At 39.1% G+C, this 25,314-nt stretch overlaps 1 protein-coding gene across 1 annotated transcript; it reads right to left on the bottom strand.

Moving 5' to 3' along the window:
* Nucleotides 1-4,518: 4,518 nt before the first annotated feature.
* LOC131233901 (peroxidase 44-like) lies at nucleotides 4,519-6,954 on the bottom strand. Its single transcript, XM_058230743.1, is given in 3 exon segments — nucleotides 4,519-5,379; nucleotides 6,732-6,878; nucleotides 6,880-6,954. Coding segments are annotated over 3 exon segments (987 nt in total). The 3' UTR covers nucleotides 4,519-4,614.
* Between the last annotated feature and the right edge of the window lie 18,360 nt (nucleotides 6,955-25,314).

Raw genomic sequence — 25,314 nt, 5'->3', positions numbered from 1 at the left:
TTCTCAATATCATACCTAGTGCTTACCATTATTGCATATCCCTTAGATTCAGATCTGTGCCCCAATGATTGCTCTGATACACTTGTCGGGATTTGTGTTGCGGAATCACACAGATACTGATCTAGGATAGTAATCCAAGAGCACCAAGCAATCATAAGAGAATACACATATTTAATTTAGAAAACTTTTTGGAAAAAAACTAGCACAAAGCGACAGAATACTACTATGAAAGCATAAATTACATAGTGAAAGGACTTACCCGATTCAAACAACCTCGAATCTCACCCTTGCTACACCCTTTGAAACCCTAGAACCTCTTATAGAAACCCTTAGAATACTTTTAGAAAGCCTTAACCTCACTTAGAATGGCCATAAGGACTCCTATTTATAGTTTAGGAAACTCTACTTACGCACCTCTCTGAAACCACCTCAAATTTACGCAGTCCGCACATAATCCACACAGAATCTGCGTAACCTTCGACTGGTCGAGCCTGTCCCTCGACTGGTCGAAGACCTTGGAAATTTCAGAAACATTGTTGTTGGACTTCGAATCGAACTTTTTTTAAAACTTTTCAGATTTAAGACATCCTTTTTAACAACATGCAAAACCTTGAATCTACAAGGTTATTCTTGAATTCACAAGAAAAAAAAATTAGAATTTTTATTAATCAATAATATGTAGTGTACTTTTTTTTCTTCATAAAACTACTAAAATAAGAAAAATAAAATCCTAATTCTTAATTACCGAAAAAAAAAGAGCAAAAATTCTTACCCTAATAAAAGTTATCCAAAATAATAAAATTCATCTAAAGCCTAATTTGTCAAATATAGAAAGTCCAGATAAACCTCACTAAAAGAATGATTACAAGTAATTTTTAAAAAGACGAAAATTTAAAACTTTAAAATTAAGAAAATATAACAATAATTGAAATTACTAAAAATAGTAAAATTTCTCCCTAAAATTACAATTTCGAACTAAAAGCATACATTTTCTTGCGAAACGGATGGACGCAATCAACTATATGAGTGCGTTAGCCTCGGACAACCAGTTCCAGTCAAAATTCATAGATCATACATCTGTAACAATAAATGGATCAAACGTTATAACCAATTTACGTTTTACACTTTGAACTATAATTTCTTCGTATCCAAAATGAATTTCTTCGATCAGAATATACCTCGGGCCAGTTACATTATGCCCTGTGCAGGAATAGACTGGATTTGATGGATTACTAATGCCTCAGTTTGGCCCACTTTTCGTCGAACCATGCTTAGAATGTATCTGTGCCACATCCTACATCAGTGAACTTAACAGTGCCATGGTAGGGTGTATTAATTTGCACATCACTTGTCACGTGTCTTTTGGAGAGACCGCTCTACCGTACCACTGTTCTTCATACTCCACCGAATCTTCCCTTCAATAATGAAATTAGGGGAATGTATGGTAATTACTATTGGAGCTGGCCTATGCCCAGCATGGCGTGTGAGTGACATCCAAACATCGTACCATAAGACCCACCTGATGGACAACTATATCTTATTCACCTGACATGCCAGATTCCTTCGCTCATACGGTTTCGGGTGCAAACAGGAAATAGTCACTTCTTTGGGAACTTCGACAAAGGTCTGTAGAAAAAGCTTTTATTACAACCCTGTTTGCATGGGCCCACATGATGTTTTCATGACATCCAACCTTCTCATCAAGTGAACACCAACACGCGCGATGATGATATTTTCAAAAAATCAGGCCTATACAAATTACAATCTTCAAGTGGGCCACCCCATTAGAGAAAAATGAACAATCACTCAAAAGCCTTCATGTGATGTACCACATGATGGTTGGTTCAACCTAATTTTTGAGGCATGAGAGCACCCCTTCTAAATGGGTTCTCTTACTGTGGAACTTTGGTTACCCGATGCGTATAGTCTAGAAACTTTCTAGGTTGAGAAGTTTATTAATCAAGTGCCCCCACAATGCATGGACGGTTGACAAAAAATAGGCCAGTCCAGTCATCAGGTAGGGCCACCATTAAAAACTGAGAAAGAAATGCCTAATGTTGAAACCTTCCTGGCTCAACCTCGATGTTTATATGACATCCAAACTATTTACAACGTCATTACCACTGAGATTAACTGAAAACACAACACTTAGACTGATACAAAACTTTTGTGGCCATAGAAATGTTTCAATGTCAATCACCATTGTTTCCTGTTGTGTGCCCCACTTTTCTTAGATATAGGTCGTTTCTTACTGCATGACCTAAAATAAGCTTGCAAAACGGATAAAGGGAGTGAAATTTTAAAGGACATCACAGTGGGAGCCTACCTAGGTTCCTTGGCAGGAAGCTTTGGTGGAAATCTGTGTCTTGTGTTGCCCAGGCCAGTGCTCTCTGGCGGCCACCATGATGTATCTGTTTTATCCATGCCCATTATAAAAATTTCCAGATCATTTCAGTAAATGAGTCGAAGATCCAAATCTCATGTGTACCATACCACTGAAACAGTGGTAATTGAATGCCCACCGTTAAAAACTTCTTGGGACTACAAAAGTTTTGGATGGAGCTGGTATTTGTGTTTTCTCCTCATCCAGGTCTGGTGTGACATAAGCAACAGGTTTGATGCTATACAAACATTCCAGTGGGCCCTCGAAAGTTTTCAATGGTGAGTGTTCGATCACCACTGTTTTACTGTGGCATGGTGCACTTGAGATCTGAATTTGTCTCATTTTTGGGCTCATTCTCTAAAATGATCTAGAAAAATATATAGACAACGTGGATAAAACACATACATTATGGTTGGGCCCACAGGGCACTCTCTAGTAGGCCATGCACGTCCAGCAACATAGCACTTAACTTGGATGTGGTTGTATATGGTGCTTTGTGGGTCTCACCATGATGTATATGTTTTATTCACTCTGTCCATCCATTTTACCATATCATTGTATGGCATGAGCCAAAAATGACGTAGATTCAAATCTCAGGTGGACCACACCATAAGAAACAGTGGTGATTCAATGCGAATCATTAAAAACTTCTTGGGGCCAAAAAGGTTTTGAATGAACCTGTACCTATATTTTCCCTTCATCCAAGCCTCCGTGACCTAGTCAACAGGTTGGATTTAAAATAAACATTACGGTGGCCCTAGGAAGTTTTTAATGGTGTGCATTTAATCAACATTATTTCCTATGGTGTGGTCCACCTAAGATTTGGATCTGCCTCATTTTTTTTGCATCATGCCCTAAAATAATGTCGAAAAATGGATGGATAGCATAGATAAAACACATACATCATGATGTGGGGCCCACATTGCACCCATGCGTAGCCGACTTTGGGATTTTGTTTGAGAAGTTTTTGAAAATTATGCGGTGGCTACTTTTTAAATTTTCTTTGATGGGCTTTTCTGTCATTTTAGGAAAAATTATAACAAATGTTCAAAAAAAAAAAAACTAGCCGAAGGTACCTCTTTGTAAATAACTTTATTAGTGAGATATCTCAGTGAAAACTGTAAGAATTCTATAAGGTGGGCTTTATTGATTAACAATATAAATTGTCCTAAGGGTTAGTTAATGTGACTGGGTGTACCAGTGGACCACACTTACTTGTGATGCATCTGAAATCGTGCAAGGGGTGGTATGCTAGAACTGTGATATACACACAATATTTTAGTTAAACTCGGATTACCAAAATCATGTGGGGCTGTAGGAAGAGGAGTTTCGATGGGTTTCAAACTCATTTGCCCTCTATAACTATAAAACAAGGCTAAATTCTCAATCCAACATATTAACAAAAGTTAGAATTCCCATCAGAACCTCTCTAATATGGTATAAGGAGAGTCAAGCCTATAGTGATGATGTCCTAACAAGATACGCTATTACATTTATTTGATCTTCATACTCAATGCACAGCAAGGTCCTTTTGCCACGTAAAGTCTTACAAAAATGTAATTTAAATAAGTAGTAGGATGTAAATATATACCATATTAATGAGATACTCTTGTAAAAATCTTTTCTTTTTTTCAATTACACATTATCAATGATATTTACATCTAGATACATTTTGAATTTTCTAAAGCAACCTCAAAAATTTATAGGCATTTTTATCAGTTTAGGAAAAAATATAATGAAACTTAAAGAAAAGTAATGGAAGTTACCCATTTGACAATAACTTGATTAATGTAGTAGTTTAATAAAAACATAATTTAAAAAGGTACTAGGATGTAAATATCATATTAATGAGATACTATTTGTAAAATTCCCTAGATTAGTAATAAGAAGAAGATGAACAACAAATAATAATAATAATAATAATAATAATAATGAGATAAGAGACATCCGTGCTTACCACAAGCATGTTAATAATTTTGAAAGAATATGGTACGAAAATCATTTAGGCCGGGGGCTTTGAGGAGACCGAACTGCTTTGATTGCATCTAAAATTTCCAGGCGAGAAAGGAGCCAGATTTGGAAGGGAGATCCATTTATTTGTATTAAGAGAAAAACAATTCCCTTCAGCACAAAGATGTAATTATTTTCTACATTGCACACAGTTGCAGTCGGACATAAAATATCAATAAACCCTTCTTTTAGTCATTTCAGAATTTAGATATTGAAATGGGTTAATTGAAGGCCCCGCAATTCTTCCTAATCTCTCCAGCATTCCCCACTAAAACTTGAAAACTCCCCAGTTTTACCATGGCATCAGCAAAATTCTCAAGAAACCCAGCTCCATCCGACCCAAAGCTAGATGCTATACCAGCTGTAGACCTATCCAGAGTAAGCTCCTGGTCTATCTGAAGTATCCCTCTCTTCAAAACAAGCTGATTGTAATATTGATTATTGATCACAAATGATGTATTTTGATCCAAAAATGCAGTTGGTTCCTTTTTCAATGGCCTTGATTTCTTCCCACAAGTTTTAGTAAGCTGAGCCACTAGATTAGAATCCATGGAAGGGTCTGGTTTACCCGTCCCATTAAAATTCAAGAGTCGGTACTGAAAGAACCCGCAATGAGCTACACCAACTGTATGTGCACCCAAAAGAATAACCATGTCATTTAGAGTAAGCCCTTTCGCTGTGAAATCTTGCAATGCTTGTGAGATGGAGGATGCAGGACCAGGTAATCTCACTTCACTTACGTTCGAGACTAGCCCGTCCCTTCTCCCAGTGGGCACTAAATACTTTGGTCCGCCTGAGAAGGCAACTGCATCTCTAGTTGCTATGGTTATTATATCTGCACATGAGACGGTTGATGGGCATTGCTTCTCTAAGCTTTTCTTGGCTTCGTCGATGATCTCGAATCCTCGGACTGTTAGGTTTGGTCCAGCGGCCTTCTCTGATGTCTTCTTCTTGTTTGAATCTATTAGTATCGACGCATCACAACCCTACAAGAATAAGAGTGGAAAATGTGAAAAATCCATACTACTATGTAAAAGCAAATAGAGTTTCTTTTTTCAGAACTTATTCATACTAAAATACCCTTCATTAAAAGGCAACATATCCCATGATTTGCCAAAGAGTAGGCAACTCTAATAATCAGGTTGGCCGCATTATTCGTGGGAGCAGATTAGGTGCGGCCCGGCCTTAACCAACATGGTGTGGCCCTGAATGTGGGGCCCATTATGATGTATGTGTAGTATATCCATGCAGTGCATCTGTTTTTCCAGATCATTTCATGGTATGCGACAAAAAATGAGGCAGTTCCAAATCTCAAGTGGACCACACTATAGGAAACTGTAATGGTTGATCATTAAAAACTTCTTGTGGGCTAGATAAGTTTTGGATCAATCTGATATTTATTTTTTATCCTTTATCCAGGTCTATGAGAGCTTATAAACTGATTGGATGGCAAATAAATATTGCAGTGGGTCCTAGTAAGCCTTTAATGGTGAGAGTTCAATCATCAGTACTGTTTTCCATGGTATGGTCCACCTTAGATTTGGATCTATCCTAAAATGATCTGGAAAAATAGATGGACGGCGTGGATAAAATGACAAACGTTATGGTGGGGCCCACAAAGCACCGACCACTAGTCACCTGGCTAGTGGCAGCGTACTGGCCAAACCGCGTCCCAATTATCAGGTTGAAAAGGACTGATCAATGATTGCAGGTGTCGCGTTAGGGAAACATAAAAAGGTGCAACGCATGTGGTACCGTGTTGCTGTTGGCCCACATCAACTTTGCATCTGATCTACCTTGTTCATCATGTTTTCTCCCTCATCCTCACCGTAGAAACACAAAATCATACTGACTCAAAAACTTAGGTGGGCCACAACGTAGGAAGCAATGTAAAATCATGATGAGGACCTATAATTTCACACGGTATGGCCCGTCTACCTTTCTAAATATCCTGATTTTTTGTTTGACCCTTCATCCTAGTGGATCTCGTTTGATGAATGAATTAGATTTCATATAAACCACACGGGTCCCACAAACAGTGAGAAAGGTTTTATTGGTTGGTCGTACCTCCAAACTTTTACCAGTTGAGTGGCCAACCTGAGTTTATGATACTTCTGATTTTTTACCTCAAGACCTAACATCAAATTCCACATCTAATGGACGGGATGGATCATACGCACACTTGACCTGGGGCCCACAGAAGTCCGGTACAACCACTAATTGGTTATCATGGCCGGTAGTTGACCGTTGCAACGTTTTCTAAAAACCATGTTCAACATGCATACGTACGTATATGAATTTTTACAAGTTATTTAAAACCATGGTATGTTTAATAAACGAATATCTTTATTCTAACCAAACAGTCATGGAAATGCATGCGAAGGAAGGCTGCTGTGATGGAAGGATACGTGGTGAAGTGCTTTTGCACCACTCCTTTGATGATGGATTCTGCTTGTGGGCACGTGGAGTTGTGGGCACGTGGAGTTGTAGAAGCCCACTCGAATATCAGCTAACACAATGGAAAGAAAGGAGAGAAATAATAAGAAGAGGAACATCTTCATTTCTCCTCTCTAAGTGCAGTAGATGTGGGCTTTTGAGGTTTTAGAACTGGATAGGATGTTGGTACGGTGGCCTTGAGGCAGGCGAATTAATAGAAAGAGGGGCATGAGTGGCTAGAGTTTTGTGAGTTTAGTACCATTTTACAGATCATGGTTGATTCATCTGCTGCACATTCATTTGGACATGTAAGTCAATCAAGACCGTCCAAATTGTCTGTTTGGTTGTGGATGGAGCACGTCGCTACACCAATTGGGCAATTTAAACCACATAATTTTGGTTGATGAATTTTATACTCTCCATTTCATGGTTGTGGTTTGGATTGTCCAATGACTGTGATTTTGGTAATATAGTAGGTGGACAATGGGGACCCGTGATATGGATTGCATGTATTGGTGTGGATGAGGATTAGGTGCTGTGGACAACACCAACCTGGTGGTGGGTTGATGTGTCAGGCACTGCGGGACCCAACGTGATGTATATATTTAACATCCACGCTGTCCACTTGTTTTACCCTCTCATATATATATATATATATATATATATATATATATATATATATATATATAAGAAAGAAAGAGAGAGAAGTGCTTACCAGCTCACCTTCTTACGTGAGCACCCATGTGCACCTTTACACAAGTGTCATGGGCACAGAATTTGAATGGTCGACTTGATGCGGCGCACCTTGAAACCTTACTAGCCTAACTTTCAGCCCGTTGCATAACTCTAATGTGCTATAGAAAAAAGAAACATTTTCCTCCCTTCATTTTCATTTCTCTTTGCTATGGCCCACTAGAGTTTTGGATCAGCTTGAAAATTGGGCTTGTGAGATTTCAAGGGGTGCCACATCACATGGACTATTTAGATTATGTGCCCATGACACGTGTGCAAAGGTGTGCACGAGTGCTTAGGTAAAAAGGTGCACAGGTGTGTGTTTGGGAAATGGTACTATAAGTTCGACCTCGTGGAACTTCCCATGAGGTCGAGCTATGTGGGCCACACCATGATATGCATTGAACATCAACACCATGCATTTGATGGGTCCCTTTTAGATTATGAGATATCTCAAAAATCAGTCATATACGGAATTCAGGTGGGCCGTACCATCTAAAACCATGTGAAGACATGTCTAAAACATATAAAAAACACTTGGTGGGGCCAGTTGAGTTTTGGATGCGGCTGAAACTTGGAATGACCCCTCATCCAAGTGGAACACACACAATGGATAGGCTGGATTTGTGAACCCCATCTCAGTGGGCCCAATAAATGATTACGAATGTTTTAATGGGAGGATAACCCCTCTCAACTGTTTTATGTGGTGTGGCCCACCTAAGACATGGATTGACTTGATTTTTAAGCCCGTGGCCCACCATAGAATGATGGATCTAGCTTATGGTGTAGATGTTCGACACATATCATAGTGGGGCCCACACAGCTCGACCTCATGGGAAGTTCCCATGATGTCGACCTCATAGTACCATTTCATATATATATATATATAAAACCTCATGTGTAAAGAGCACATATGGATAAGTGGCATGGATAAAACATATGCATCAATGTGAAGCCCACTAATGTCCTGGATTTCAAAATCCATTGAAAATTTTACGTGAGACCAAATGCAATTCCATTTCGTATAATCTCATTCTTTCTTGTCATCTACAAACACTTGGTGGAGTTTGCACGGGACAAGATGCAATTCTATCCCACTTAAGCCCATGGAATAAACAGGGATTGTTTGACACTCAAATTTGGAGGGATATGAGGGTATTAGCCCAGTAGATTAGAGGGTATTTCAAATCCTTACCTTTGGTGAGTTTGTAATCTCTCCCTTTTGCTTATTGCCAATTCTCTCCTCTCTCTTTTTTTGTAACGCCCCGAAAATTGGGGGTCGAGCAAAGGCTCAACTCCCGAGATCCGTTGCATCACTTATGCAACATAGATAATGATGATTAAATTTTGTCCGTATTAGTGTAATAAACATGAATGAGATTACACTAAATCAACATATCATACTCCAGAGATAATTAGATTACGCAAGTGGAAGACTGTGATAAATATATAAAGCATATAAGTGGTTGTAAGTCCCCAGAGTATGAACATGTCACCAGGTTAAATAATTACATGTATAGTTCCAAAATTTACAAAATAATACAATGTAATGGCATCTAATCCATATCCTTGTCACCCCGTCAACGCAACTCCAGGTCTACATAGACCCGCCAGAGAGTTGCATGTAGGAGAACTCCTCCTCGTCATCATAAAAGTCGGGCTCCGCCTCGTAAGCCTCACCATCACCTGTAGCTACAATAGAGTCTGGTTGGGAGGAGTGATCAACTCAGTGGTGCTATAGGGCAAAGGCTAACATGTTATCAATTCAGTCAAGCAGTAATGATAAAACAATACAACAATCATATCCTAAGTACTCTTGTTAATGCAAGAATGGTATGCGATAATGATGCATGCCTTCACCTGCACTCCCTCAGCGACATCATCTCACGATCATGCATGCACTACTACTGACGCGTGCGCTTCCTCGTTAAAGCATATGCAATGCGGTGCATGGTCATGTTAGGCTTATTTATACAACAGATTCGGAAAGCTAAGGTACCTCCCTTTATATCATTTACCCAAACAATGATCCATGTAGGATCGTCAATCCTAGTTAATCACATACGATAAGCAAGTTACAGGGCAACATCACTCCTGATTTAAAAGCAGTGGATAGGCAAGTTCAGGTCGCTACAGGAGGCTCGTTACCTCAGTGTAGGCCTAGTTTATACTCGAGGTCACTACGGAAAGGTCGTCACTTTAGCGTAAGCCGACAGTTCGAATACAGTGTCCCATACCACCGTATTCAGCTCATGAGTTTGGGTTGCTCACTGGTTATTAAGGAGAGGCTCGTCACCCCAGCGTAGGCCGACAGATCGACCACGGTATCACATACCACCATGCCTGGCTCATGAGTCTTAGCAGATCGTGGTACTAAGGTTAAACGGGCTTTTCATTGGTAAGTGGTACCTTAGATTCAAGCAGTAGCGTTCATATATGGTGAACATATATTAGGCCAATCGGGTTACTTGACAAGCTCGACTGGTACGAGCGCACGTTTAATTAATCGACATGTAGCGCATAATCACTCCTCGTGGCCTAACCACTGTCGATAATCACCGCACAAATCAGATTCATCGAACGTATTCGTTGTGGTGAAATTAGTTCGACCACTGATTGTAGACTGTTACCGATTGCTTGGACTACATATTAGTCCCAATCATACTCAAATACAAGAAGCATTCATATGTGATAGTCAAAACAGCATGTGTCAATCAATTCAAATATAAATCTCATTTGAGCATTTTAACAAACACATAGTGCACATGTTACCATACACGGGCATTTCATTCATAAATCACGTAGTAGCGAGATAGGTTACATGAAGGAAACTGTAACTATAGATACGGTAATTGAGAATCTTATCTCAACGTCCTTATTAAATACATTTCAACAAGCAACTTCTCATTCAGACATTTTATTAAACATTTAGACTACACATATTAACATACATGTAATAAACTAGTTATAACATATATTGTAGCAAATCCTTTCATAAAGGAGTTGTCACACATACAACAATCATGTATTCTCAATCAATAATCGTGACAAGCACAAATCATAATTCCATATCCATTCAAACATTTCGACAAACACATGGAATGCATTATATTCAACATAGTTCATATATATGTATAATACACGGAAAACATCGCATCTAATTACATGTGACAGTAATCAAGTTAGTCATAAATCATTAACTGACATTGAAAGCCTTGAAAACCATAACCTAAATATTTATAGTCCTCACCTTTCACCGATACGCAGATTACGAATTCGGTTCGTACACTACGCCTTTGTTTACGGCACAACAACTACCTAAATCATGAATTAGGTTAGCTATTTCATCGTTTTCTCTATTCGGATTCCTAAAACATATTAGGGTTAGGATTTCTTACCCAAAAACGGATTCAGATTTGACGGTGTAGCGACACGGGAGAGATGATTCGGCACGTGGAGTGGTGGGAGTGAATCCCAGCAACTATCTCTCACACTCTCTCTTTCTCCTCACTCTTCCTCTTCTTTTCTCTCTTCTCTCTCCTAGGGTTTTAGAAAATTCGTATGGAATGAGAGATGGGTAGGTTTAGGGCTTTAAATAGGCCCAGAAGTGATGTCAATGGCCCCAGGGCCATGGTATACTTAGGTTATAGCCAAGAGGTGGCTGTTTCGGGCCAACGGAGCTCATCTGGAGGTCCATTAAATGCATACAGTCCGGAGAAAGTTCCCTGATAATGGATCTATGTCAAGTTAAGATTTCGGTCCAATCGGATTTGTGGATCGACCGTGGAGGACCAATTCCAGTTCAACGATCATCGTCACTTGATCAGGGCCACAAGTACACTGGCATGTGTAGAAAAATTTTCCTGATCCAAGGGTGTAGTTGGGTCAAAATCTAACGGTCAGAAACCTTAAATTTGGCCTGTAAGCAAACGGCCCAAATCACTTAAGTTTGAGTTCATTTTCTAAAGATATTCGTGTTTCTCACATACTTCTCTCCAGGCCCAAGTTATGCATTTCTGAATACTATTTGGACTTGATTCCCACAATAGTTGTCAAGCCCAGTAAGGTAGTCATAACCATATAGTTTCGCGGTTATCGGACTTTTGACGCGCGGTCCAGGTCCGATACGAAGTTTCAATGTGCTCTTGAGAGCAATTGGGTTTTAAGATTTCTCATAGGTTTTAAGTAATGTAGAGTTAGCGATTCTACTAGTTTTGGGTCTTGCAGTTTATACAGAAAGCAGTTCAAGCTAATCTACTAATTAATTCAGTTTAATACTCAATTAATTTTTGTCTAATTTCTACATAATTTAACCCTTAGTGATTTCCGCCTGAAGTGGTACTCGGGTCTTTGTACAGATTTTTCCAAGACGTTACATTTTTTCACTCATTTTTAAAAGCAAGAGACTCGCATGTGTAACATATGCATCATTATGTTGTTAACCTATTGTACATGTGACCTATTAATGATATCCCAAAACAATTAGATTGACAATTTACATCATTAAAATTACATCAATAGAATGATATGAGCAGTCCAAACATTGGCCATGTAAATCAACGGTTAAAAGACATTTGTTAGTCACTCAGTCATGATCCAATGCTTGTGACCCACACAAGGCTTGGAATTTCATCATTTTTTGCCTAAGTATATTTTTCAATGGGCTTATTACAATTATTGTCTTAAACATCAACATGTAAACTAATTAAGCATATTAAAATTGGTTTAGTAATAAAATTAACCTCTTGTAAATATATTACATAATTAAATTTAAACATCAATATCATTTCACATTTATACATTGGAGTGATACCATGATCTTACCCCCATGAGCATCATGTATTGGAAGTAGCATACCCCGTACAAGTTCGGGGTAACCTTCACATGGACCAGTGATGTAGGGAAGCGTGTGATGATCACTGTCTAACTCAAGTGTGAAAAACTTTGAATCTACAATAAAAAAGAAGAAGAGAAATTTGGAATTCTATTAGTCAATAATGTCTAGGTTTCCCGATTACATCACTTATAAAGGAAAAAAAAAGCAAACCATGATTAAGAGTCCTAATTCGACTTAACTGAGACTTATCCAAGATAGTAAATTTTACTAAAATTTGAAGTCCTAATCTAAACGTGCTAAATGGTTCTTGGCATTATTAGAAGAAATTCCTAAGAAGATTGTACGTGCTAAAACTCTAAAATGAAGGAAATATGTCTAACATAAAACTTATTAAAAATAGTTAGTTTTTCCTTAAAACTACATTTTTGAATTCCAATGGAGTGTTTTCTTGCAAAACGGAGCAACGCAAGCGGCTAACAGGGGTTTGTTGACCTCGGATGTCCTGTTCCAGTCAAAATCCATAGGTCGTGCATCCCATAATGATACTCGGATAAAAAAAGTAATGGCCGACTAATTTTCGTACTTCAAACTACAATTTCTCCCTATTCGGAATGAATTTCTTCGATCTGAACGCACGTGGGCCCAATTACATTATGCCATATGTAGGACTGGCCCAGATCTGATGTACTATGTTTGCTTCCATTCGGACTTCTCTCAACCCAATTGTGTCAAGAGTAGGTCTGCCACCCGCTCTACATCTGTACACAATCCAAGGGTACGGGGCCATTCAAATTCTATGCTTGTGCTTGAAACTAAACCCCATGGTGCAGGATGGGCTTTCTCACCCTGATCAATTCCAGTCTAATGCCTCATAAAGGAATCTGTATTCCAATCCAACAGGACCTGAGTCCGGTTCCCTCAAAAGGGTTTCAAGTATAGGTGCGCTGGTAACCCATCCGTTGCGATTATTGTAACAATTGAACATTCAATCATCGATATAGACCACCCTCTTAGTGGGCCTGGCCAGGGATTCCCTATTCAAGAATGAATTCCATTCCACCTATAGCTTGGAAAATAAACAGTCACAAATGAAATATGGTAGACTTGTTTCATATTTTCATGGGGAGATGGGGCCATCCACTTGTTTGTACTGCTGCTACAGAATATGGAGCTGCTTACCTTTATGGTTCTATTTCAACTTCTAAAGTCATATATATAAACTGTCCATTCTGAAAGGTCCACCATCCAATAACAATTTCCTGAGAATGAGATCAATTATAGTTGTAAAACTGGGTGACTGCACTCGACTCAGTGAGATTTTGAGCAAACTAGCTAACAACATTGACTCGGTCCCAAATGAAACTCATTGAGTTGACTCGAAATGTTGCTCGAGTTGATGAGACTGATAGTGACTTGAGCGAGGATCTTGTCTTGCCACGACTTCTAAAAGTTTCACCTTCAAACATCCATTTTGACACGGGGAAGAGCGTGAAACAACAAGAAGAATACTGTGATTATAATTAATTTTATTAATATTAATTTTAAAATGCTTGATTTCACTACTTATATGGAAGACAGAACTCTAATGGAAATCATAATTCAACTATAACAGAAATAATTTAAAATAGTAAATTTTGTCAAAAATAGAAAGTCCTAAATTAATTTTATTAGAGCATTCTTATCATCATTATAATTAATTTTATTTTTTAAAGACAGAAATCTAAAACTCTAAAATGAAAGAGGTGCGACAAAATTAAAATTTATTGAAAATAATAATTTTTTTCTAAAATGGTAATTTTAAACTGAATAGCACATTTTCTCACGAAATAGACAAACATGACCTACGCAAGTTGGTTGACTCCAGATAGCCTGCTACATAAAAAAAAATGACAAGTCGTGTTGACTCCAAATGGCCCACTATATAAAAATCAGTAAATCGTGCATTTCGTGACAATGCACGGATTAAAAGTCACGGCTAATTCACTGTCCATACTTTTAACGGTAATTTCTTCACATCAAACATGCATGGGCTTAGTTAGATATAACGGACTACGCACATCCGCTGACCTGCGGACTTCTTTCGGTCCAGTTGTGCCAAAAGTATGTCTATTAGCCACTCTACATACATTACATTTTCCCATAATCCAATTTATCAATCTCTTAGAAATTGGATCTGATCAATGGACAATCGAACAAATGACCCAGATCTAGACCGTCCATCTTGTGGCCCTGCTTGATTACTCCATTTTCATCAAGACTTGCATTGATCATAAAATTCTAATAATCAAACCAGCAGCGTACAAAGGTCCATTCATTGACTCTGGCGTCCTCTTTAGAATCAAATTTGATTGAATGATCCTGAGCTTCTTATCACCTCTCGAGATGAATTTCATAGGACAATCCTACCAGTGGTGAAATGGATAGTTCATATGATCGTAATGATATGATCCAATCACCGTTATAAACTACTCATCTTGTGGGCCCCACCTTTCAACAACCAATAATAACTTTTATGTCATGATCTCAACCATCCAATTAATGGCGTAGAAAACGGAGAGTCCAAATCAAATATTTCTAATTGAAAAGGTCCGGTAACGGATGCAGATCATCCAACGTGGGCTCCAGTACTTGGATTGCTGATATGATATCACCCAAGAAATCACTTTAACCAGGTGATTTTAACCATCTGATCAATGGTCAGCAAGACGCACATCAAGGTGAATTGGTTTTTTCATTAATCTGGACGGTCCAACCCATGGACCACACATTGCCCATCCCTCTGAAGAACCACTTTGGTTAATTAGTTGATCTTGACCACCCAATCAAACACCAAAAAAACAAATGATCCAGATTGACTTTTATCCGAGATCTTCCATCATCAATCTGGAAAATCCTTAGCTAGTCTGATCTAGTCCATACATCCATGATGCTTCAAGTCCTAGAATAACACATTTCGGACAAGAAAAGACCGGCAATGATCACATGCGTACGAAGGTAGGTAATTACCATACGTCCAAAGTGTGTGGGCCCACCCGTGATATGCATGTAGGATTCAAACCGTTCAGCGGGTCAAAAGCTGAGAGTGATTGTGGGAACCGTACATTCCAATAATCATCCATATATAAAAAAAACTCACGCGTAACACCCCACAGGGAGCAACGTACGTGTTATCATGCCTACGACTTATATATTCACTTGTCGTGGTCCACGTAAATTTAGGAATATTTTAAGTTTTAGTGTGACCTTTAATCCTGGTAGGGCACACATGATGAGTGGGTTTGATGAGATTTATATAACTGGTGGACCCACATTCCCTCTAGAAGTTTCTATGGTGGGGGTTCCCTCCCCAATGTCCCTTATTGTTCCTTTTGGTGTGGTCCACCAAATTTATGGATCAGAATATATTTTGAGATACAGAATTAAACTTTGGGGGGCCATCTAATGAATGGGTTGGATGGGACTTAAACATGACGCTAGGCCCGATTACCATGCATTGAGCGCATGTGATCTTGCCATCTCAAAAAGTCGAAAGATGCTGACGTTGTGATAGATGAGTGAAAGATTCGGCTTGTTCGTCTAATTGATCCTTGTTGTATGGTTCTCTCACCGTCTATCTGTCGGCCACTGATCGAAGGGTTAGAATCCTCCAACCTAGGAGATTTTTGTAGAATCGACCGCCCACAGTAGCTTCCATCATATCAACAGTCTGGATCTCCCAACCATGGGCTCCGCTTTCACGCTGTGATGCATCAGGGGACCATTCACGTCCTGATTCATTTCCTGTTGATCCCCAGGCTCTCATTGTAACAAAAGGGGCTGTCAATGGGCTGGACCGAAGTCTGTCCAAGCCTGGCTCCCAAGGCAAAACGTAGCCCGAGCCTAGCCTGGGGCTGTGACAGGCCAAAAGAAATTGGCCCCAATTAATATCGTGGGATTGATGGATCGTTTATACATTAACAATGAAGATTTAATGTTTTAATCATAAAGGCATATATGATTGGAAAAACATTCCTGATATCACATTATTACTGGGTCTTTTGTCCCTCAAACATTTAGGAGAACCTTCAAAGGAATTATTATTTTCTCTATCATATATGGGTGACACGACCAATGCATCTATTTGTAGGAAAAAATGCTAGAAAAGCTTACCCATCACACTTCTCTCCTCTGGTGTCTAGGTTTTCATATTCGGCTTCATAATCATGTATAGGATCACGATTCAAGTGTCCGTCCTAAACATATTTACAATTATTATAATTTTAGTGTGGCTCATTAAATTGCTCAATTTCAATAATCCAACAGTCATTGAAATTAATGATCATGTGTGGCACACTTAATAAGAGTCTTACAACCTACGCCTAGCTGAATAACCATACACGGCCCTAGCCCGAGTCCGAATATGGCCAGCTGTTTTGTGCAAGATCTAGGCTGACCATTAAATATGGCTATAAATGGGTTCAGAGTAACAAGCTTATAGATATGGCCCAAGCCCGGACGGTTTAATAAAGGGTTTAAATTTTAGGCCCAGCCACAACCAGAGGCCCAATATTCTGTCCAAACCTAGCCTAAAGCGAGCTAAGCCCAAACTCCGATAGGCCAACCCCGCCCTTGAAAGGCCCAGTAAAATTGATAAAATTCAGGGGACCCACCATGCATTACGTGAGTTCCAACCAAGGTATCCCGTATCGATATCGGTTGGCATAACGGTGCCATTCGATATCGATACAGATACGAGGGTGTAACGGCCCGTAACGGTGCAAAATTTTTTTGCCAAAAAAATATGAAAAAATATTGATTAAATTCGAAATGTTCTAAGCATTCCAAATATGCATTCATTTGTAAATTGGAACGTTTTTATGGTGGTGTAACGGTCTACTCTTTGGTGAGAAGTTGTATCAGACTGTCTAATGAATTTATGAACCAGACAACCTGGATTTGACCGCAAAACTCATATATTTAATTTTCTAACTATTTATTATCAATTATAGATATATTAGAATGAATGTAATATGAAAACATCTTACATGTGTAGGTGTTTACAATTATTTTTCATAATTTATTTAACATACCTGTGGTTGTGATTGTGAATCCTGTCCTGTGACCTGTCATCCTCAAGTTAAGAATATTAAAAAAAAAAAAAAGTAGTAGTGTCTAATATACTCCCCTGCAACTTGATTAAGGATTATTTGATTGGTTGTCTACAAGTTCGGCAGTGTCAAGTGTGTGCTTGGCTTCTTGCAATAATATTGTTGTGAGTTGTCTACTACAAATACTTACCTTAATACAAATATATACTTACAATCACAAGTTATCACCAAAATGAAAATCTGCTTTTTTGTGGTTACTCAACCTTCACATCATCGTCATCGTCATCATTAGGCTGAGACTGTCCAATAGGTGAAGGTGGTGCATATCCATAATATCTAGTGTTAGAAGGAAATACTAGATCAACGAAACCAAAGGATGACTGATCCTGACTAGATAACGACTTCAACCCCGAGTAAGGATATCCATCAGCGCTTGTTGAATAGCCATACTGGTACCCGTACTCAAGTTGTTGAGAATCTTGAGATTGAGATTGCGTTTGTTGTGATGAGTAACTTGGATTTGTATCTAGTTATTTAGAATCATATGGATATTGATCGAGAGGACTACTCCAACATGAATGTGATGGAACAAGCTCAGTATAACCACCATAATCATAATCCAATTGACCATAAGAATATCCATCATAATAATCAAGACCATGAGCCTGCTAATGTTCTGGACCTCCTGGACCTGGTGCACCACTAAACTTACCCTCCTGCTGCTGGCTGTATTGTGACTCGATACACTCATAAGTCCGATCTCGTGTACTACCTCGTCGATGTTCATTGGCATCGCAATCTGTGCATGGCTGTATAGGGTGCTGAGCAACACCAGAAGTGACAGCACCAGGGGCAGAGGGGTCATCATCACCATCATCCAACACGGTTACACTACCACTGCTCGTACTCTTTTGTTGATCTTGAACCGTACTTAGTATAAATGTTGCCCCTCTTACTGGGTCCAACACATCTGCACGAATCTCTTGTTGCGTAGTGCATATTTTTAGGTCATCAATTTCTAATTCTTTACTATCCTCTTAAATTTACTTTTCCCTTGTTTCCAACCAAGGTAGAAGCGGGTCATCCTTATCATAAATATTGTCCAAGTTTATTGAATAGTAGTCTGCGTCATTGGCGGCTAAATGCTCTTATGATGTAGTCATATTCTTAGTTTTATATTATAGTGTATGAAGACAAGTCTATCTAATGTCCTAGTTTGTAATCTATTTTTATTCTTTGAATAAATAAGTGCAAAATAACTCCAATTCCTTTCACAGCTAGAGGAAGATGTTGTTTGGATCAAAACTTTTATTGTAATTTTTTGGAGAGTCTTCATACTCTCACCGAAATTAATTCACCATTCGGCCAGTTGCAACCTAAACACTGCATGCTGTGCAAGTGCATCTCCAAAGCTACCCAGGTAATTTCCAAATGTATTTAATTCATTCAACGCCTTTATTTGCATATCTAAGTCAAGCTCTAATCTCTTTATCACATTATTTAGTCTGACACGAACTTCATTATCCACAACAAATAATTAGGCATATCTGTACCTAGGATTTATGTAGTAACCTGTTACACGAATATCATGATAGAGTCGTCTTGTCCATCTCCTATCGATTATCTTCCAATAAGACTCTCATCTTCTATAATCACGTTGAATTACCAACTTTTCCTTATCCATAACATTGTATAGGAAGCCCATGGTAGGTGCTTCATCTGTTTCAACAAGATGGAGTACCCTCATTAGTGGCTTCACCACCTTTAGGATCGACTTGACCATCTTCCAATATTTGTTGTCCCATATAGTGTTCGCAACTTCAACTGGTGTCCCTGATGTCTTCTGGCCATGTTTTGTGTTAAGCCAATCTCGAGAAGCGAACATCTCGCTCAACTCTCCCCTATACTGGAATAAACTCTCTAATGCTATAAAGTTTGTTGCGAATCTAGTCGTCGCAGACCTCAACAACTCTCGTCCTTTCGTGAACTTTCTCATTATTGCGACTACTTGATTATGGTTGTAAATAAAGATCATCACTTCTCTTGCCCTTTCAACCATTTCCTTAACATTCTTCTTCTTCATAATATCTTCCAATATAAGATCAATATAGTGGGTAGCACATGGTGACAAAAAAAATTGGTCTCTTCTTCATCAACTTATGTCTTGCAAGCTTATATGATGCTTCATTATCTGTCACAATCTGTACTATATTCTCCTCTTCAATCTCTTCCACAACTTTATCCATTAGTCTAGTAATATAATTAGAATATTTTGTTACCTCTTGTAACGCCCCAGTTTTTGAGACCTGAGTATACAACTCGTTTCCTGAAAACTCAGTGTTAACTGATAATCGAAGGATAATTCAATCAAAGTGTGATTAATGGAAACTAAGCGTAGTATAGATGCAACCCAAATCAAAGCAATATCCTAGGCCACTCAGCTAGGGCCCAATACAAAATCTCAAAATGTAATTGTCCAAAACAAACTATCACAACTAATCCTACTGATTCAAGCCATAATATGTAGCCGCTTTCTGGTACGACTACACATCATAAAATTCTTCTTTGACTGTCACTGTCTTCAGGTCCTCTACACATCCGTCAGCACCTGTACCTACATCCTCTGTATGGATGAATATTGATGAATGAGTGGCCAGCTCAGTGTGATCTTCCCTCAAGATTACGCACCGCCGCCTTGGACAAGAAATAACATAAAACATCAAGGCAACCAAAACATAGTAAATATAGTCTTATTATATGCATGGATGTGTGAATGCAATCATCGCCCCGAGGATGCTCATCCGTGTGGACATTGGGCTCACACCCATGCAATCATCGACCTAGGAATTCTCATCCAGTCGGTACATCACGTACGATAGCGATAGATGTTGGTCTGTGCCATGTATACATGATTAACCAACCATTATTAGTCTAGTTACAATCAGCCAATTTAGATTAGCTTAAGGTCACTACGAGGGCTTGTCACCAGCATAGGCCGATAACTTGGGTATAGGTCTCATACCACCATCTCTGACTCATGAGACTACCGTCTTAGGGTGTGTATAAAACCTATCAACATATAGCCAATTGATTTTCTATATAAGAGGACTACCATCGTATGCTGACTAGGAATGAGGTATTGAAATAATTAAACATAGCGATTAAAATGAGACGGTATGAATGATTCAAATGCAAATAGACGACGGTGGTAATAAATGTTGCAAGGTCCATCCCGTAGTTAGATAAGTGGAATGACTCAGATGGTGATCCCCATAATTCAATTTCCACATGTCATATCCTCGATGTTGAGGGTCTATTCTTATCACAAGTAGTCTTGTTACACCCTAAGTGCGGACTCTCTTTCAATAGAAATTTTCTTAGAGAGATTTCAAATAATGCATGTCTTACAACCAATATAATCTTATAGAGATTCTGGCATGCTTTGATATTTGAAGTAAAACCCATGTATGCAGACAGTTCAAGAATCATGTAATCTTATCTTATCGAAATTCTGCGGTGTGAGTCACAAGTGAACAATCGAGTGTTTTTAACGAACACAAGTCAAGCTTTTAGGTTAAACAAGTTAATGATTTTATGAGTTCCAAAATCATATGATAGATTGGTCCTATGACATGTGATGAAATAAATTAAGGATTTGATCAATTCTAAAACACTCATACAATATTAAATTAGTGTTGAACAAACTATGGGGCATGTATTAAATCAACAAGTTGGTTGATCATTCACTCTTGAGGGATCATTTGCAACTATTAAAAAAAGACAATTCCTCATTCCAGTTTAGAGATGGAAAGCTTAAGGGGAAGAAAAATATTCACCCAATTCGTCGTAGTCCTGCCCTTGATCTGAATCCCCATGTACAACTAATGGCTCCAAATTACGCAAGTAGCTTCCTAGAGGATTGACTTGCATTAGATAATAACTCCTAAGCATATTGAAGGTTTGAAGGGCCCGTGAATAGAAACACTTAGGCTTGCTTTAGAGCGGTTGGGCCACCGGATTTTTATCCTTCAAATGTCCCATATTGGGCTTGGGATTTGCTCCAAGTTTAGACCCGTTTTGGCCCAACATTCGAGGCCTGAACTACACCTGGTTCAGCCCAGCCTGGTGGTCCCGAGGGTGGCCCCAAACTCGACTAGGCTCACCTGATTTATGGTGAGGCCCACTGCACTTTAAATGAGGTGTGGCCCACTTGTTTTGAGTATGGTGCGGCCCACCCATTTTGAATGTGGTGTAGCCCACCCATTTTGGATGTGCGACCCACCTGACGTCCAGCTGGGGTGCAGCCCATCAGATTCACATGGTGTGGCCCACCTGATTTACATATGGTGCAGCCCACTTGTGCAGCTTGCGACCCCCATAGAGGCCCACTTTTTGGGCTGATTTCAGCTGGAATTTCCAGCCCACAAGAAGTCCATTTCTGGACCATTTTCCAGTCCGAAGTGCTGTCCAATGCACAACCTACATGTCCGTTTGAATCAAGGCCTGTTTGAGGCCTAATTCCAGCAAAAATCAAAGCCCATTACAAGCCATTTTCAGCTTATTTTAGAGCCCAAATATAAGCTCACTTTCTGTCCTATTTCTAGCCCAACTGTGGGCCTATTTTAGTGTTTCCATGGCCTAGTGATTGCCGGGTTTCACGCCATTTACACAACTTAATGTAGACTTGATTTCAGCCCAATCTGGAAACTGGTTTCGGCACACACTATGGCCCCAAACGGTATGATTTCAGGCCATTTTAGCATCATTCAAGGCACGGTTTTAGCAGGGATTGTGACCGGTTCTTTTGGCTTGGATCGAGGCCTATTTAAAAGCCTGACTTCACCCCCATATGTGGCCTATTTTCGGCCCAGGTTGTGGGCTAGTTAAAGGGCGTTTCCAGCTCCATTTCCAGGCCTAGATAAGGAGTGCACGTAGTCCAAACCCAAGTTTGTTGAAAGCCTGGTTCCAGTCTAGATTCACGGCCTAGATGGAGCTCGGTTTCATCTCGCAGCACGACCTCTAAAGATGACTGGAACCTTCATGAAAGGAAAAAAGAAAACAGGAGAAGTTAGGCCATCACCTGACCGGTCTTGTAAGGTGGCCCACGCCTCCTCTCTCTCTCCTTTTCTTTCTCTCTTTCTCTCCCTATCACTATCTCTTTCCTTTTCTTCTCTCTTTTTGGTGTGAAATCATCAAGCAATAGTTTCCTATTTATAGCTCGAAGGGAGAGATCATCAACTTTGGGAAAAGACCTCCCTTAGCAATGGTTGTGCTCGAAGGATGGCTATGCATAGGGCTAATCTGATCCCAGAGATGAGTTACTGATGCTCTGATCTTTCAGAAGAGTAACTCTTTAAGTCTGGTGGGACCCATCTCGTGATCTGGTCCAGGTGAGTTATCGGGGAAGATGATTGGGTCATTAATTGCATATCACTATCCCATGTATTTTGACATGATCTGGTCCATTTGAGCAGACTGGATGGGTCACCCGATCAGTGTGGGGCCCACTTTTTGGGCCACAATCACAAGTTCTGATTTATCTCATGAGAAGATCCGGTTTTCTTCATTTTCTCATGAGATGAGATAACTCAACTTCTCATTTATCATCTTCTCATTTATCATGCCACGTGGACCAAGGGAAGGGTCATAATTATGCCAGCCACCCTAATCCAAAAAAGGAAATTCTCCTTTTTTCCTTTCTTTTGGTTTGCTTGGCCATTTATGGCTGTGAGAAGACTTCTCCTTAGCTGGCTAGTGGGTGTCTTGCATTATAGTATATGGTGTACATGCATTTCGTGTGGGGGCCATTATAACATCTATGATGAATCCACTCCGTCCAATTGGCTTGGGGGCCCCACTTTGAGGTCCTGACCCAAGTTAGGGGGCAACCGAGGCCCAGGTGGGCCGTATTACACATTTTGGGTCCTATTTGGCTAATGTACGTTGATCCAATAGTTGGATTGACTTGATGGTTGGTTTCAACGGTTAAATGAGATTTTAGAATACACTAATTGTTTAATTGGCTATTAATTTATCCTCAAGAGTTGTTAGTGGGTGCATTGTCCCACATGACTTAATTAATTTATCCATAAGTTGTCTTAACTTGAAACATTTGTTGAGTTTTACCTCTATGACTGGTGTCAGGTTCAACTTGGCTCCTAGACACCGTCGATGGATGGCCTCAACGTTGATTGGAAATCCCATCCTATACGAGTTAAGTTCAAGTCGCTTAGTTAATCGGTCTCAGTTCCCATAAACGTGGGTTTAAGAGGTAACACCCGTGTACCAGAGGTACGAGGTGTTACACCTCTAAGTGGCAGTGCACCATGAAGTTGATCATGGTGCGTATGATTGGGTCAGTCCAACCATCACACATGATCGTGCATCCTCTGGCTTTCCATATAGGTTTAAAGGTGGCCACGTATGCTTTCACATCCGCATACTCTGCATTTGTCCATTTTTTCCTAATCTCCTTAGCTGTGGGAGCTTTTATTCCTCCACTTGCTTCTGCTGGTGCATCAATTACCACCTACCAATATGGAGAATTGGCTGCGTTAGGAGGTATGTTGGCATATATAAATAACTTTGCTGATATTTTACCTAACTTCTCAACGAAAGTTCTACTTCACATTTGTTTTATCTTCTTTTATTGAGTTGATTCTTTCTTAAACAGGATTGGATCAATAGAGGGTCTCGTAGGTTCATTTATTTTTTCATCCAAACGTATAAGAGTATCATGTAAAAATGTCTGTCGTCGGCTCCCAAACACATATCGTAACCCACCAAACCTACCCCCAACCCCCACCTACATAAGCACTTACACTCCCACTCCCACTCCCACTATCCTCCTGTATCACGTATTGACCCACTCGTGCCAAACATGCGGTGACGTTCTTCCTCTTCACGAGCTAGACGCAAGCTCTTTCTCCTAGCTATAGTTAATTTTCAATATGAATCTTCGTCAAAATCAATAATATTTTCAACAAGAATGCTCATATATTTAGGACCAAATATCTCCTGTCGAGCTGCATCCAAAATCTCATCTTTCTTCTTTTGTTCAATAGCACGTTTACCATTCGACTCATCTAGACTAGCTTGCATTAAAATCATTCTCTCTTTCGATACTCTAGTATATCCTGCAACTTGACCCTTTCGATGTGTCAAATGTTGTTTGAGACAGGTAATTCCACCAGTCACTAGTTTATCATAATAGTCGCACTTCATTTGGTGCTTAATACCACCAACCCTCTAACAATGTTGTCATCCAATATCTTCACTTACTTGTTGGCCAGACCCTGACATTTCTTTAAGTTTAAGTAGATACTAGATATAAATTAGATATGACCTATGTCTATGTGAGATTGTGAGTCCAGTTTACTCGCTATTTTAAATTTATATACAGTTTCAGAATCTAATCAATAAAGATGATTTTATGTTCTAAACCCTAAGAAACTTCAAAACCTTTTTAATATAGGAAAATATAAATATAAAGTCAGTAATTCAAAATTAGAAAAAAATTATAAAAAAATATAAAATGACAACAACAATCTGTAAAATGCACATTAACATGTTCTACTATGATTAACATATCGCACTCTACCATTAAAACAACAAAACATTAAATAAAAATTGATTTTTGAATTTTTTTAAAAAGGTAAAAAATACTGCATAAATAGAAAAAAAATATAAAACGACATCAACAATTTGTAAAATGCACATTAACATGTTCTACTGTGTTTAACACATCATATTCTACCATTAAAACAACAAAACATTCAAAAAAAATATTTTTCAAATTTTAAAAAAAAAGGTAAAAAAAGTGCGTAAAT

This window comes from Magnolia sinica, chromosome 18, assembly GCF_029962835.1.
Source record: "Magnolia sinica isolate HGM2019 chromosome 18, MsV1, whole genome shotgun sequence".
In the NCBI taxonomy this organism is placed as follows: Eukaryota; Viridiplantae; Streptophyta; class Magnoliopsida; order Magnoliales; family Magnoliaceae; genus Magnolia; species Magnolia sinica.
This window is presented reverse-complemented; position numbering and strand designations above follow the sequence as displayed.